Source organism: Podarcis liolepis (assembly GCF_965112155.1).
Source record: "Podarcis liolepis genome assembly, chromosome: 6".
NCBI lineage: Eukaryota > Metazoa > Chordata > Lepidosauria > Squamata > Lacertidae > Podarcis > Podarcis liolepis.
Window position 1 is genome coordinate 58,827,259 of NC_139559.1, and position 12,183 is coordinate 58,839,441.

The following is a 12,183-nucleotide window of genomic DNA, read 5'->3' on the forward strand; positions in this document are numbered from 1 at the left end:
ATTTGGAACTTCAGAAGAAATAACCATAGACAAGTAGTAAAGAAGCAGGTTCAAAGTACAGGCTGGCTTAGGAGCAATTGACTTTTGCTGAAAGGCATATCACGCAACCTTCTTTTATGGAAGAGAAATAAAGGAGAAATGGAACTTTGCTAATTGTCATTTGACAAGTTTCCTGCTGTTTTCCCTACGGAGATACAACCAAAGGCTCAATTCTGTTCCCACAGCAGCTACTGGGAATTTTTACTGTGGACTTCTGTGGGATCATAAAGAAGGCCCTGGGCTGCTGAGGGCACTTTTAATCTGTTTGAGGGAAGGAGGGAGAATTAGCAAGTGCAATGAGTTAAATTTCAGCTTCGATTTTCCAATAGGGGGCTAATTTTTACACTATATTTGAGTACGTAACATTATTATTATTATTATTGAATTTATATGCTGCCCTATACCTGGAGGTCTCAGGGCGGTTCCATAGTCAAGATCAGTTATGAACAAGTGTTTATTTTTGACGGTGAAATTTATTAAAGGAGGTGCAATTTGCATGAAACAAAAAGTTGACTATCGCTGTCGCCTTCTTAAATTAGCGGCAGGGAAATCTGGCTCAGAGCACTGGTCTCAATGTGACTATGCCCCGCAACCCATGGCCACCTGCCCCACACAGGTGTCGTAAGGTCACAACAGAACAATGGGAAGTTTAAAGTGAGCATCTAGTTTTTCTTTTTGCAAGTGGGGCTCCTTGTCATGGCTTATCAGCTAAGCAGCACTGAAAAGTAGAATCAGCTGCACCTGCAGCTGAGGAGTCTTGCTTGTACCTTTTTGAAGCGGTTTGCATTCAAACCGCTTCGTATAATGCAGCTAGCCTCTTTGCAAGGGCACTCCCAGCACTAGTGGCTCTGCTTCAAATGGCTTCCTAAAATGAAACTCTTGTTTTATGAAGCAGTCTGAAATGCAGCGCCAAAGACATAGCCTTCTGGGCTCATTGATTTTTCCCTTTATTCCTTTCAGGGCTAGCATAGTTTCTCTCCCATTCCTGGGGTGTTTTTTGAGGATGGGAGGGCTTTGATCCACTGCTGCTTGCAGCATGACACCCCCAGTGCCCCATCTCTACTGTCAGTGGGACAACAGCTACAGACCCTTCCATAGCTTCACTGAAGACACATATAAGTTTGATTGCCCTCTCCAAGAAGGCAGATCTTAAAAATCCCATGGCCTCAGAATGTCCTCCCGGGTACTAAAAGATTGCAGCATTACTATAATACATTCGGAATTTAGTATTAAGAATACTACCTATAAATCAGTGTTTTGAAGATATTTGATAATTTTTATAGCTGACTTATTAGACACCTAAATTATATTTCTTTTTTTAGCACTGTCACTCAACTTAAAAGCTTAATCACATCCTTAACTATTTCTGAAACTCTGTTTTTATAAAAGCTTCAGAAATTACCTGGTAAACAGGATCTTCTACATCTTCCTCCAAAATTGTCTATTGCAAAGAAAGTAGAAGAGACAAAAAGGAAAGAAAGTAAACAGCAGGTGTACAAGAGCCAAATATTGAGGAAAGATATGGCACATTGTTCAGTAAAGGAGGGCTAGATATCTACTCAACCTTGCATTGCATATATGAAGGCGCACATCAAGAAGGAATACTCTGAAATTCTTCCAGTTTTAAATATCACAAATTAAATATTCATGCAACCATTTCGTATGTCTACTGTGCTCAGCTTTGTTATTCTCAATCACTGCCAAATTGTATTATGGCACTACTGATAACAGCAATATTCACAGACAGCAGTGGAACCTGTAAATCTTCTATCCACTGAAACTAGTAACCAGTTATCAGTGCTCAGCATCAGAAGACTCACCCATTTAATGCTACAGGTAAGAGAATAAGTTTGCATGATTCAACTTCCTGATTTCTGTGGCAAAGGATCAGTTTTATTCTTTGTTCCTAGGATGTCTTAGCACAACAGTCCCAAATTCTCAGTAGTCGCTTTGTCACTTCATCAGTGTACACTTCTATTAAAAAATAATTAGATACCTGATACACTGCTTGTTCACACTGTTTATCTTTTTGTGCCTTTTTTTCCAGCTCTTCCCTTTGTTTCAATTCATAAATGAGTTGAAAGAGGTCTCGCAAATCCAGAATTACAGGCTCCGCCTACATAAAACAAATTAAGAGTATTTCAATAATATGGGAAAGACAACTAACAAACAAAATGTGACCTTTCCTAATGAAACAGCTGGTCTTAAAAACACTTATTTAGTAACAGTATAATGGATTCATTTAGATGCATCAATGGATTCTTATACTCTTACTTGTGAGTAAACCATTTAAATTATTACATTGAAATTAGTGTTCGTGCTGAAGTATGAAATCGTCTGATCCATAAAATGAATTTGTATAGTTTGTAATGTTTGGCTGTAATGCAAACTTGGCAACATTTCTGCTGGAAGTTCTTCTCTGGCTTCAAACATTAAGTGGCTCTGCTCCTCCTTGGTTAATGATCATTAGGCCATGTCAAGACAAGACCAGCTGATTTCTAAGCACCTGGGCAGAAGCCCTTTAACGTTAGCCCTTTATTCTCAGTGTCATTGTCATTGATCAATGTGAAATTATGTGACCTACAAAGCCAGCTGCTTTGTTGATGCATGCACATGTTATCTAATTTTAATTTCCTCACTGCTAATGAAACTATCATTGTTTCCTGGAATTACATGACTGGTCAAGCCAACTGAAGTGAGGTCAATTCTCTTGATGGCTTCTTGAGAATGCTTTATGTGATTGTTGCTCCCTATCTATATCCAAATCCCTCTCTTGTTCCTATATGCATGTATTTGGGTGCACAGAGTGAGTGAACTTCAAAGCAACTCTCTGTCATGGCTAGTGCTGTGGGAAAACTGCTGGAGGATTGAACCAAGGTGCAGTTGCTAAGTGACAGGGGAGCAATATAATAATGTGCATGTAGCAACATTATGAGATGAAAGAGAGTTCTCAGGTGAGCTTTTTCCAAATGCTTGCCAACAAATCTCATACCAGCCAAACCAATTCCAAAATGAACCATAGGTTCATCTCAGGTTCCATCTCAGGGTGGAAATTGTATATTTAGGTCCATTTGTTCCTACTTAATGGCAGACACCAATTAAAGTTTTGTGGAAATGAGTTAAATCCTGGGTTAAATCTACAAGTCAAAAGTTACTGAAGATAGGCTTCCACAGCCATATTGGAACTTTCATAACAATGTCTAGCCTGTGCCTGAAGTCAATGTGACTAAATCTACACTACTCTAGCTTAACTTGGTTATTCAAATTGAGTTCTTAGGATGGCAGCCTTAGGCATTTTAAAACACTCCAAAACACACCCTTTCTCATTGAATTAAATACCTTGTTTATATTGGTCTAGCTGCAAACTTTAACTAGGCAAAGGTTCATTTCTATATAAGCTAATTATATTTGCAGATTAATGGTAATTATAATTATGAGCATAAAAGGCATTGCTTATATTTATTAGTGGTTTCTAATACAATGAAATGAGAGTAGACTATGCTAAGTAGCTATTTGTTTTCCATCGTTTTCTATCTAAATGAGTCTAGGACCCTAAGTAAACTTATTTGTATTCAGCTAGTGTTTCCAGTTTAATTAGAAAGGAAAATAATTACTAATTAGAAGGAATACATCAAGAAAAAAATTGAGAAGGGTGAATTGTATTTCTTTCTTTCCAGGACTGGTATTGCTAAACTGCCATCTCAGAACATTTATGCATGCACTTCTGACAGCATTATATACTGCATAAACAATGCTTACAGGCTGCCCTTTCAAAGCAGCACTGTTCTAGACAGAGCTATCAAACTGAGTTAAACTGCAGAAAATGACAATAATTTTGATACTTACTGCCTGGGCTGTTTTTATTGCCACAAATCTATGATTCCCTTCCTTTCCGCACACATATCCGAAGGCCCGATGGTCTGTGATATCCTTCGCAATGTATGAAATTTCATGAACTGCATGATGGTGCTGTAGTAGCTGTTCATAAACAAAAAGCACAAGAAGCACAGGGCATATTTTACCAAAGTTCACATTTTTTACTGAGGCATGTAATTTACCTTTGTGAGGATACACCTGAAAGACAGTGATGTTTCAATAAAAAGCAAGGTATATATTCTTCAAGACTATTTTTGATTGATTTGATATTACGCTTATAACCATTTTCATGTTTTGTATGCATTTCATCCAGTGCTTAGTGTTCAGTCAGATTACCCCCAAAGGCGCACTCTTTCAGTGTCTCCCAAGACAGACAGATGCCAACAACAACAACAAACCTTCCCTGTCTGTCACCACAGGTTCCTTCACTGCTACCTAACAGTTCAGGACTTTCAATGTAGAGTGCTCACTGATGGTTACTCAGGGTTCTGTCCTGGGCACATCAACAGTATAGTGTCCCACTCAAGGGAAGTGATAATACCACTCTATTCTGCCTTGGTCAGACCACACCTGGAGTACTGCATCCAGTTCTGGGCACCACAATCGTAATATTGACAAGCTGGAACATGTGCAGAGGAAGGTGACCAAGATAATCAAGGGTTTGGAAACTAACACTTAAGTTCAATGATTGAAGGAGTTCAGTATGTCAAGCCTGGTAAAGAAGAGACTGAGAGGGGATATGATAGCAATCTTTAAATATCTAAAGGGCTGTCAGGTGGAAAATGGAGCAAACTTGTTTTCTCTACTCTAGAAGCTAGGACCTGAACCAATGGATTCAAGTTACCATAAAGGAAATTGAGACTAACCATCAGAAAGAACTTTCTGACAGTAAGAGCTGTGTGACAGTGGAAAAGACTTCCATGTGAGGTGGTAGACTCTGCTTCCTTGAAGGTTCTTAAGCAGAGGCTGGATGTACATGTACAATTAAGTTGAGATTCCTGCATTATAGGAAGTTGGACTGGATGACCCCTTGGGGTCTCTTCCAATTCTACAGTTCTGTGAATCTGTGGCTGTTTTCTCATGTGTGCTAGGACAGCTTGTGCTGTTAACAGCTCCTTTAGTGCTGTTGTGCCTTGCAGACTGTCACAGACTGTGTGTGTGGTCAGCAGCCTCCATTTACAACCTGCAAGCAAATACACTTAGCCTAGAAATGTGAACAAACATGTGTAGGTCTGCGCAGAACATGCTAGTACAATAGTAACTTGTCAGCGTGTTTGTTGTACCCCAGCTGAAAGGGCTTTCCACTGTTTCCAGAACCGGAAGGCCATCTATTAGTGCAAACAGTAGCAGGGTTATCACTTCCAGATAGCGGTAACTTTTCAGTTTTCATCACCCAGCTAAGTAACAGCTCTTTTTACTTTTCAACATGTGAAAGACTTGTCTGGCACAGAGGAGAGTTCAGCTCTGCAATTTCACTGCTCAATATAGCCTCCTGCACTGACACATACATTTTTATTTTTTGAAAAATAGTGCTCTTTCTGCCAAAATTTGTCTTCCATAAAAAAGAAGCTTTATGTTTAATTAGCAATATATATTTAATTAGAATTGGGGGGGGGGGTTCCTCTCTGCATTTTTGTGTGTGTCAGCTGTTGCACATTGCTTTGTATGCAAAGAGACAGCAAATGTGAACGTTAGGTGCTTGGATTTTATATTGTGAAGTTCTACAAAATGCAGTAAAAAAAATAAATCCAGAAAATATCCTTACAAAACCCTTCTGCATCATTGTTGCATCCTAGTAAAACTGAACTGAAAAAATCTACCTCCAGCCAAAGGCAATATCAGGGCAAGATATTTACAGATGCAAACAAACCAAATCCTCAGACATTGCTTTAAAATGATCAATATCTTTGCTAACATGAATCTTCTAGTTATCTGCACTTTTTATGCAGCAATAGATTTCTATGGGCCACATGTTATGATGAACATTTGAACATCTGGATAAACTAGCTGCTGACCCATTAATCAAAGTGGGTTTACTGAGTGGTGATTTCTGTGAAGAGAGAGGGAAATCAATATTCATGTCAACTTAGGCAGACCTTGTAGTGTTCCTGCCCTTCAGTAATGGGAACCACATTGGTCAAGAAATATCTATCGCTAGATTGATATTGGCTGACATGTAAGTTTTTGCTTTTACAGAGGTCCTCTTCCTTTCTGAAAGAAAGGTAAACCATGCCTGGTAAAAAAAGCAAACCTGGAACCAGAATTTCTTACTATGGATGATTTTCAATGCAAGCAGGATAGACTTTTACTCACCCAAAGGACTTCCCCTTCCTGTCCTCCTCCCTGCAGCTCATTGTGTACCCCACAATGTATCTGCTAGGGCTGCAAGGGGGGAAATGGACGTCTGCTCACATGACATGGGATTTCACATAATTTTGGAGGGGGACAGTTCACAGATCTCTAGTACAGGCTTCCTCAACCTCGGCCCTCCAGATGTTTTGAGACTACAATTCCCATCATCCCTGACCACTGGTCCTACTAGCTAGGGATCATAGGAGTTGTAGGCCAAAAACATCTGGCGGGCCGAGGTTGAGGAAGCCTGGTCTAGTATGTTGCCTGGACTAATCACCAGAAAATACTTGTGCTAGTCACCACAGAAAATATACCAACTGGAAACTTCCAATCATCTAAGCAGTGTAGACTGGTATTGTTTAGGAGACCATGAGTATGTACAAACTTAGAAAGTGTAACAAGCAAGGGTTCCTAATTTTTTTTTAATGTATTATAGCATCACGGCTTCCATTTATTTCTGTGCCGCCACATATCTTATAGCTTCTCCTTGTAGTGTTTTATTCTAGTCCTCTCACAGGCATGATATACTAAAGATTGTAATCAGTGAGTTTCTTTATTCCTTTATTGTATTGTCACAGCTAATATCAGTTATGTACCTGCAGGGGCATTGTTCAAAGTTGCTAGGTTTCCCCCCATTAAAAATGTCTTCCACTTCAAAAAAAGATAAGAAAGTACAAAAAGGTTACATGTGCATTCACTCTTTAGAGTCATTCTGATTCCTAAGCAAACCATTTCATTGCAATGCATAGACAAGTAAAACAGAAAGAAAGCAGTTTCTATATTCCAATAGAAAGGGTGAAATGCAAAATTCAGTGGACAATAACTGCATATAAGACTATGTTATTGTTCCAGGCTGTGATTTAGGCACTTAGCAGTAAGAACAGCAGGGCAGCAGTATGGATGCTATACAAGCCACTGTGAGCACAAGCAAATCACCTGTATATGAACACTTATCACTCATATATCCTACATTCCTATAAAAGAACATTATGTTATGAATACTATGTAAAGAACACTATTATCAAATATCTGAAAGGAATGGATGCACTGTTCTTATTGGAGACATGAAGGTGGTGTCCCTAAAAGTTAGCATTTATCTGCTAATCCTACAGATTGTAAATCAACACAAAAATATTCAGAGGAAGGGTAGGAATCCTGAGGGGTGGGGGACCAGGACAACTTCCATCAGTTCTAACCACTAGCCATTCTGGCAAGGGCTGATGGGATAACTTCTGGAGGGCCCTGGCCATAGACTCTCACTTGCATCCTACCAAATATATATTATGCCACATTGCCAATAACTTCAGACATAATAAGTTAATTATAGGGTGTAGTATAACCATTCTTCATGAGAATTGCATGTTCCCCAGCGTATTAATGATGCAATCTTATTTACATAATATAATTGTATTGATTTATTAGAATTTCTTTTCCTGTGCTCAAGTTGCAGGCTTTCTTCTGAATCATGAAATTAAATATCTTCCACTCCTCGATTGCATATTATGGAGAATGTTATCTCAAGCTCCTATTCAATCAAAGTTCTTTGACACCGCTTTATTGATTGCCAAGCAATGTTTGCAGAGAAATTAAACTATGATCAGACTCCTTACTTGTGGAATTAGACATAAAGATTATTCTGCCATGGTAAAATATCACCTACAATGCTGAGACGGCAGATGGAAACATTTATTTGGGAACCCTCATTAACTATCGGAAAATCATTACATCTCTAATGGCTGATGATGCCAAAGTGTTACCTTGCAAACTGTACCAGGCTATTAAGAAGTAAGTTAAGCATGCCTACAGCAATAGCTTTGTCTGTATTTAATTTAAGGAGTATTTAGAAAGATGACTGTCAAGAGATTTAAAAAAAATCTATGAAGTTTTACTTTATCTTGGCACAGGAGATATGAAATATTATACTGCAGACTCTGATATGACAAAACGCTGGTGCATGTTGATTAGAAACATCAAACTGTTAGACATCAATTAAATCGGATAAACTGTTTAATTGTACATATTTATGTGAAATGTTGACAGATAACGAATACACCTCTTTCCCCATACAACTGTATGTTTACTACTTTTAGTATTTTAGTTTTTTCCTGGGGAGCTGAATTGGTTCCTGTTGAACACAACACACTAGCAAACCCTATTGAAAAGACTCACCAGCAAATCGTTCTCACAACAGTAATTCAGAGTCAAATTAGCATTACACTAAGGAAGAGACAGGAGACCCACAAGCTAAAAACATCAGTATTTATCGATGTTTCTAATGGTGAATGCCTTTTGCTGGTTTTATTCTTATATGCTTTATGAGAACTTGATAAAGAGGGAGGTAAGGAAGAAAGAAAACAGTAAAATGAAAAAGTGCCTTATCTGATTAATAAAGTGTTGCTTATTGCACCCATAATATAATGTATGGATAACTTTGAGAAAAACAGTACTTTTAGAATATGTTTTTGGAAATCCAGTTATGAAACTCTGAATGGACGTATCATTGCAAAATGGCTCATTAATTTCAGCTTTTTCATGCCCTTGCTTGCACATGGGATTTAATAGGCTACAATTAAATTGCAAAACAGATAAAATGAAAATTACCCCTTGACTTTCATGAAATATAGTTTAAGTACTAGCCCAGGCATAGGCAAACTCGACCCTCCAGACATTTTGGGACTACAACTCCCATCATCCTTAGCTAACAGGACCAGTGGTCAGGGATAATGGGAGTTGTAGTCCCAAAAACATCTGGAGGGCCAAGTTTGCCTATGCCTGTACTACCCTTTGCATTAGCAACAACAACAACAACAACAACAACAACAACAACAACAACAACAACAACAACAACAACATTATTATTATTTGTACCCCACCCATCTGGTACAAAACCCATTTCCTAAGCCACTCTGGGCGGTTCCAGTACGTATGAAAACATAGTAAAACGTCAGACATTAAAAACTTCCTGATACACTGCTGCCTTCAGATGTCTTCTAAAAGTTGTGTAGTTCTTTATAATCCTTGACATCTGATGGAAGGTTGTTCTACAGGGAGGGCACCATTAAAATAATCTATTGGAATGTTGAAGGTTTCTTACAAACTATCATCCCCCCCCCCCACACACACACTTAGAAGCTAGCCTCATAACGTCCACATGTTGAATTTTCACAGTCTCTTTCCTGAATTTGTCTCCAAGCCTGTTATCAACTTATAAGTGAAATACAAACTATTTGGAGGGCTAAAGGATGAGAGAACATGGAGATAATACAGCTCTTGGAGGAGTGCTGGATTGGCTCTTCTGGAGTGTTTGTATTTCACTGACATCCACACTACCCCCTTTCACAGCCCCCTCCCCATATCGGTAAGCAACAGTGACCCATCCAGCTAGTAAATTAGCATAGTTACTTTGCTCCACTTGGTGAGCTGCTTCTGCTAAGTAGTACTAGAAGAGATTTGTTTGTTTAATGTACTGCGCTTCATCCGTAGGTCTCAAAGCGGCTCAGAACATAAAAATGCAATATAAAAGCAGTTATTCACTAACCACCTGTCCACAATGTTCTTCAACTGGACAGTGTTGCCATTTTTAAAGAAGGAAACCAAAAACAAAAATTAAACTAAGCAATGAAATCACTACAAATAAACACATAAAAGCCAACAGAAACCGCATGAAATCCTTCTAATATAGGTTTCAAAAGCCAGCACAGACACTCAAAGTTCTAATACACCCCTAACATAGTTCAGTCTGGACTTGCTGGGGCAGAGGAAGATCAGAAAAGCCTCCCCCTCAAAATAAATAAATAACTGATTTTGACTGGTTGTGTTTTATATTGTTAAGTTACTTAGTGATTTGTTTTCTTTTTTGTAGAAAGCAATTAAGAAATGTAATAAAAATAAACAAATGAATAAGCACAGTATCAAACATCACTGGTGAGGTGCCATCATTAATTTGAATACCACTTTCAAGAATGTCCTCTCCCTAGAAAGTGCCTGTCTCACCTCATTATGCATAGAGAAAGGGCTGTTATGTAGATATGTACAGGAGAAGATGCTCCTTCAGGTAACTGGCTAGAAGACATTTGCAGCTTCAAAGATTAATGCTAACACTTTGCACTCGGCTGGGAAATCTTCCCGGTTATCAATTAAACTTTGTTATATCTTTCCCATGCAATCTGAAATTTTATTCCACTGCATCACTACTTTTACAGAGGTTTCTGCTCATGGATCCACTTAGCTATTAATTTTATTTTCTCTGTCTCCACTTATACCTGACTATATTGGCAAAATTGAATGGATCTAGCTACTTCAACATTTCCTCATTCTGCCCTGTTCTTTCTTTTTCTGTGGCCTTCAAGTCATGGTGAAATCAATCAAGTTGATCAATTAAGCACTTAGAACGGCCAGGAATCACTTCCAATAAGAGGGTTAGCTTCTGTGACAAAGACACAACAATACCACAGCTACCCTGTTTTTAATGAGGGAATCTATTTATTGAAAGACCACAGTATTAAGGTTGCACTTAATACTAAAGGAAACCAGTTAAAGCAACCAATCTCCCAGTAAAGCTACATAAAGAAAGGTCCATTCCAAAACCAAACAGAACACAAATATCAATAAAATATGCAGGGGAAGAATTCACAGGCATTATAGACACAGAATATTTAACGTTAACTTGCTCTCAGAGCTTGCCACAGAATGTGAATAATTCAGATCTTATTTATGAATTGCTGTGGCCCATGCACATTTTCTCAATTCTCTGAAAAGACTGACAGACTGCCCATCACCTTTTGTTTGAGCTGGCTGAAGCCTATTATTTGTGTCTTATAATCTATGGGTGATATATAACATTAATCAGAGAATGGCCGCTGAAATCAATAAAATTCTAAGTCCATTGATTTTAATGGATCTGCTTCAAGTATGACTTAGTTGGCTATCATCCTATTTCTATTAATAGCATCTTCTATAAACAACTTCTTCTTCCTTTAGAAAGAAAAGGGGGGAAACCTTCCATAAATGCAGTTCTATGAATGAAACAACATCTACCTACCCATGCAGCATATAATGGAATATGGAACACTGGTTATGCAGATTGCTTAGCGTGGACTGGAGAATTATAGCCTCTACTTTCAGTTCCTTTCAGTTAAGTTGTTGTGCCTGCTGCTACCCTTTTCTGAATAATTTCATCTCTTCACATTCCTATTTGAAATTACCTAAGCTGCAATTATCAAAAGCTTCCTTCACATATTAATCATATGAAGAGGGTCCATGCACTGAAAGAAGGATCTTTGTCAACAACTGTTTTTTGTGTTGAAGATATGGTATATGGAAATTTATGGACCTAATGGGTATCTAAAGCCATTTGCACATGCAGAATGTAGGCACCCTATATATAGAAATGAGCAAACTAGTGATATTTTAGGGAGCAGGCGGTGCCCATTACTTACATCATAGGAGCCTACACAACATAAAACACTGTTGCTGTATGTTGTATGTTGCAAGAAGCCAAGTTACAGGGAACCAGACAGAGGGCCTTCTCGGTAGTGGCGCCCTCCCTGTGGAACACCCTCCCACCAGATGTCAAAGAGAACAACAACTACCAGACTTTTAGAAGGCAGCCCTGTTTAGAGAAGCTTTTAATGTTTGATGTATTATAGTATTTTAATAAGTTTTTTGGAAGCCGCCCAGAGTGGCTGGGGAAGCCCAGCCAGATGGGCGGGGTATAAATAAATTGTTGTTGTTGTTGTTTATCTTATATTTTGGAAATGCACATCCAGGTTTTCTTTACCTTTAAATTTTTTTAGGAGCCCCAAGAGAGTGGGGCCCTAAGCTATAGCTTGTTTAGCTTATACGTAAATCCGGCACTGGTAATACCGAATGCTGTTCATTCATTTTTCTGCAGTACGAAAAAAAATGCTGAAAGTC

General features: G+C 38.5%; 1 protein-coding gene across 14 annotated transcripts in view; it reads right to left on the bottom strand.

Annotated features, from left to right (window-relative positions):
• DAB1 (DAB adaptor protein 1) overlaps positions 1–12,183 on the bottom strand; it is a 573,658-nt gene that overhangs the window by 39,780 nt on the left and 521,695 nt on the right. For 11 of the 14 annotated variants that reach the window (XM_083510312.1, XM_083510306.1, XM_083510307.1 and 8 more), the window contains 3 exons: positions 3,886–4,017; positions 2,036–2,155; positions 1,442–1,480 (listed from right to left, as the gene is read on the bottom strand). In XM_083510312.1, coding sequence (XP_083366438.1) covers positions 1,442–1,480; positions 2,036–2,155; positions 3,886–4,017 — 291 coding nt within the window. The remainder of the gene's footprint in view (positions 1–1,441; positions 1,481–2,035; positions 2,156–3,885; positions 4,018–12,183) is intronic. The other 3 variants (XM_083510311.1, XM_083510310.1, XM_083510309.1) reach the window with 1 other exon arrangement.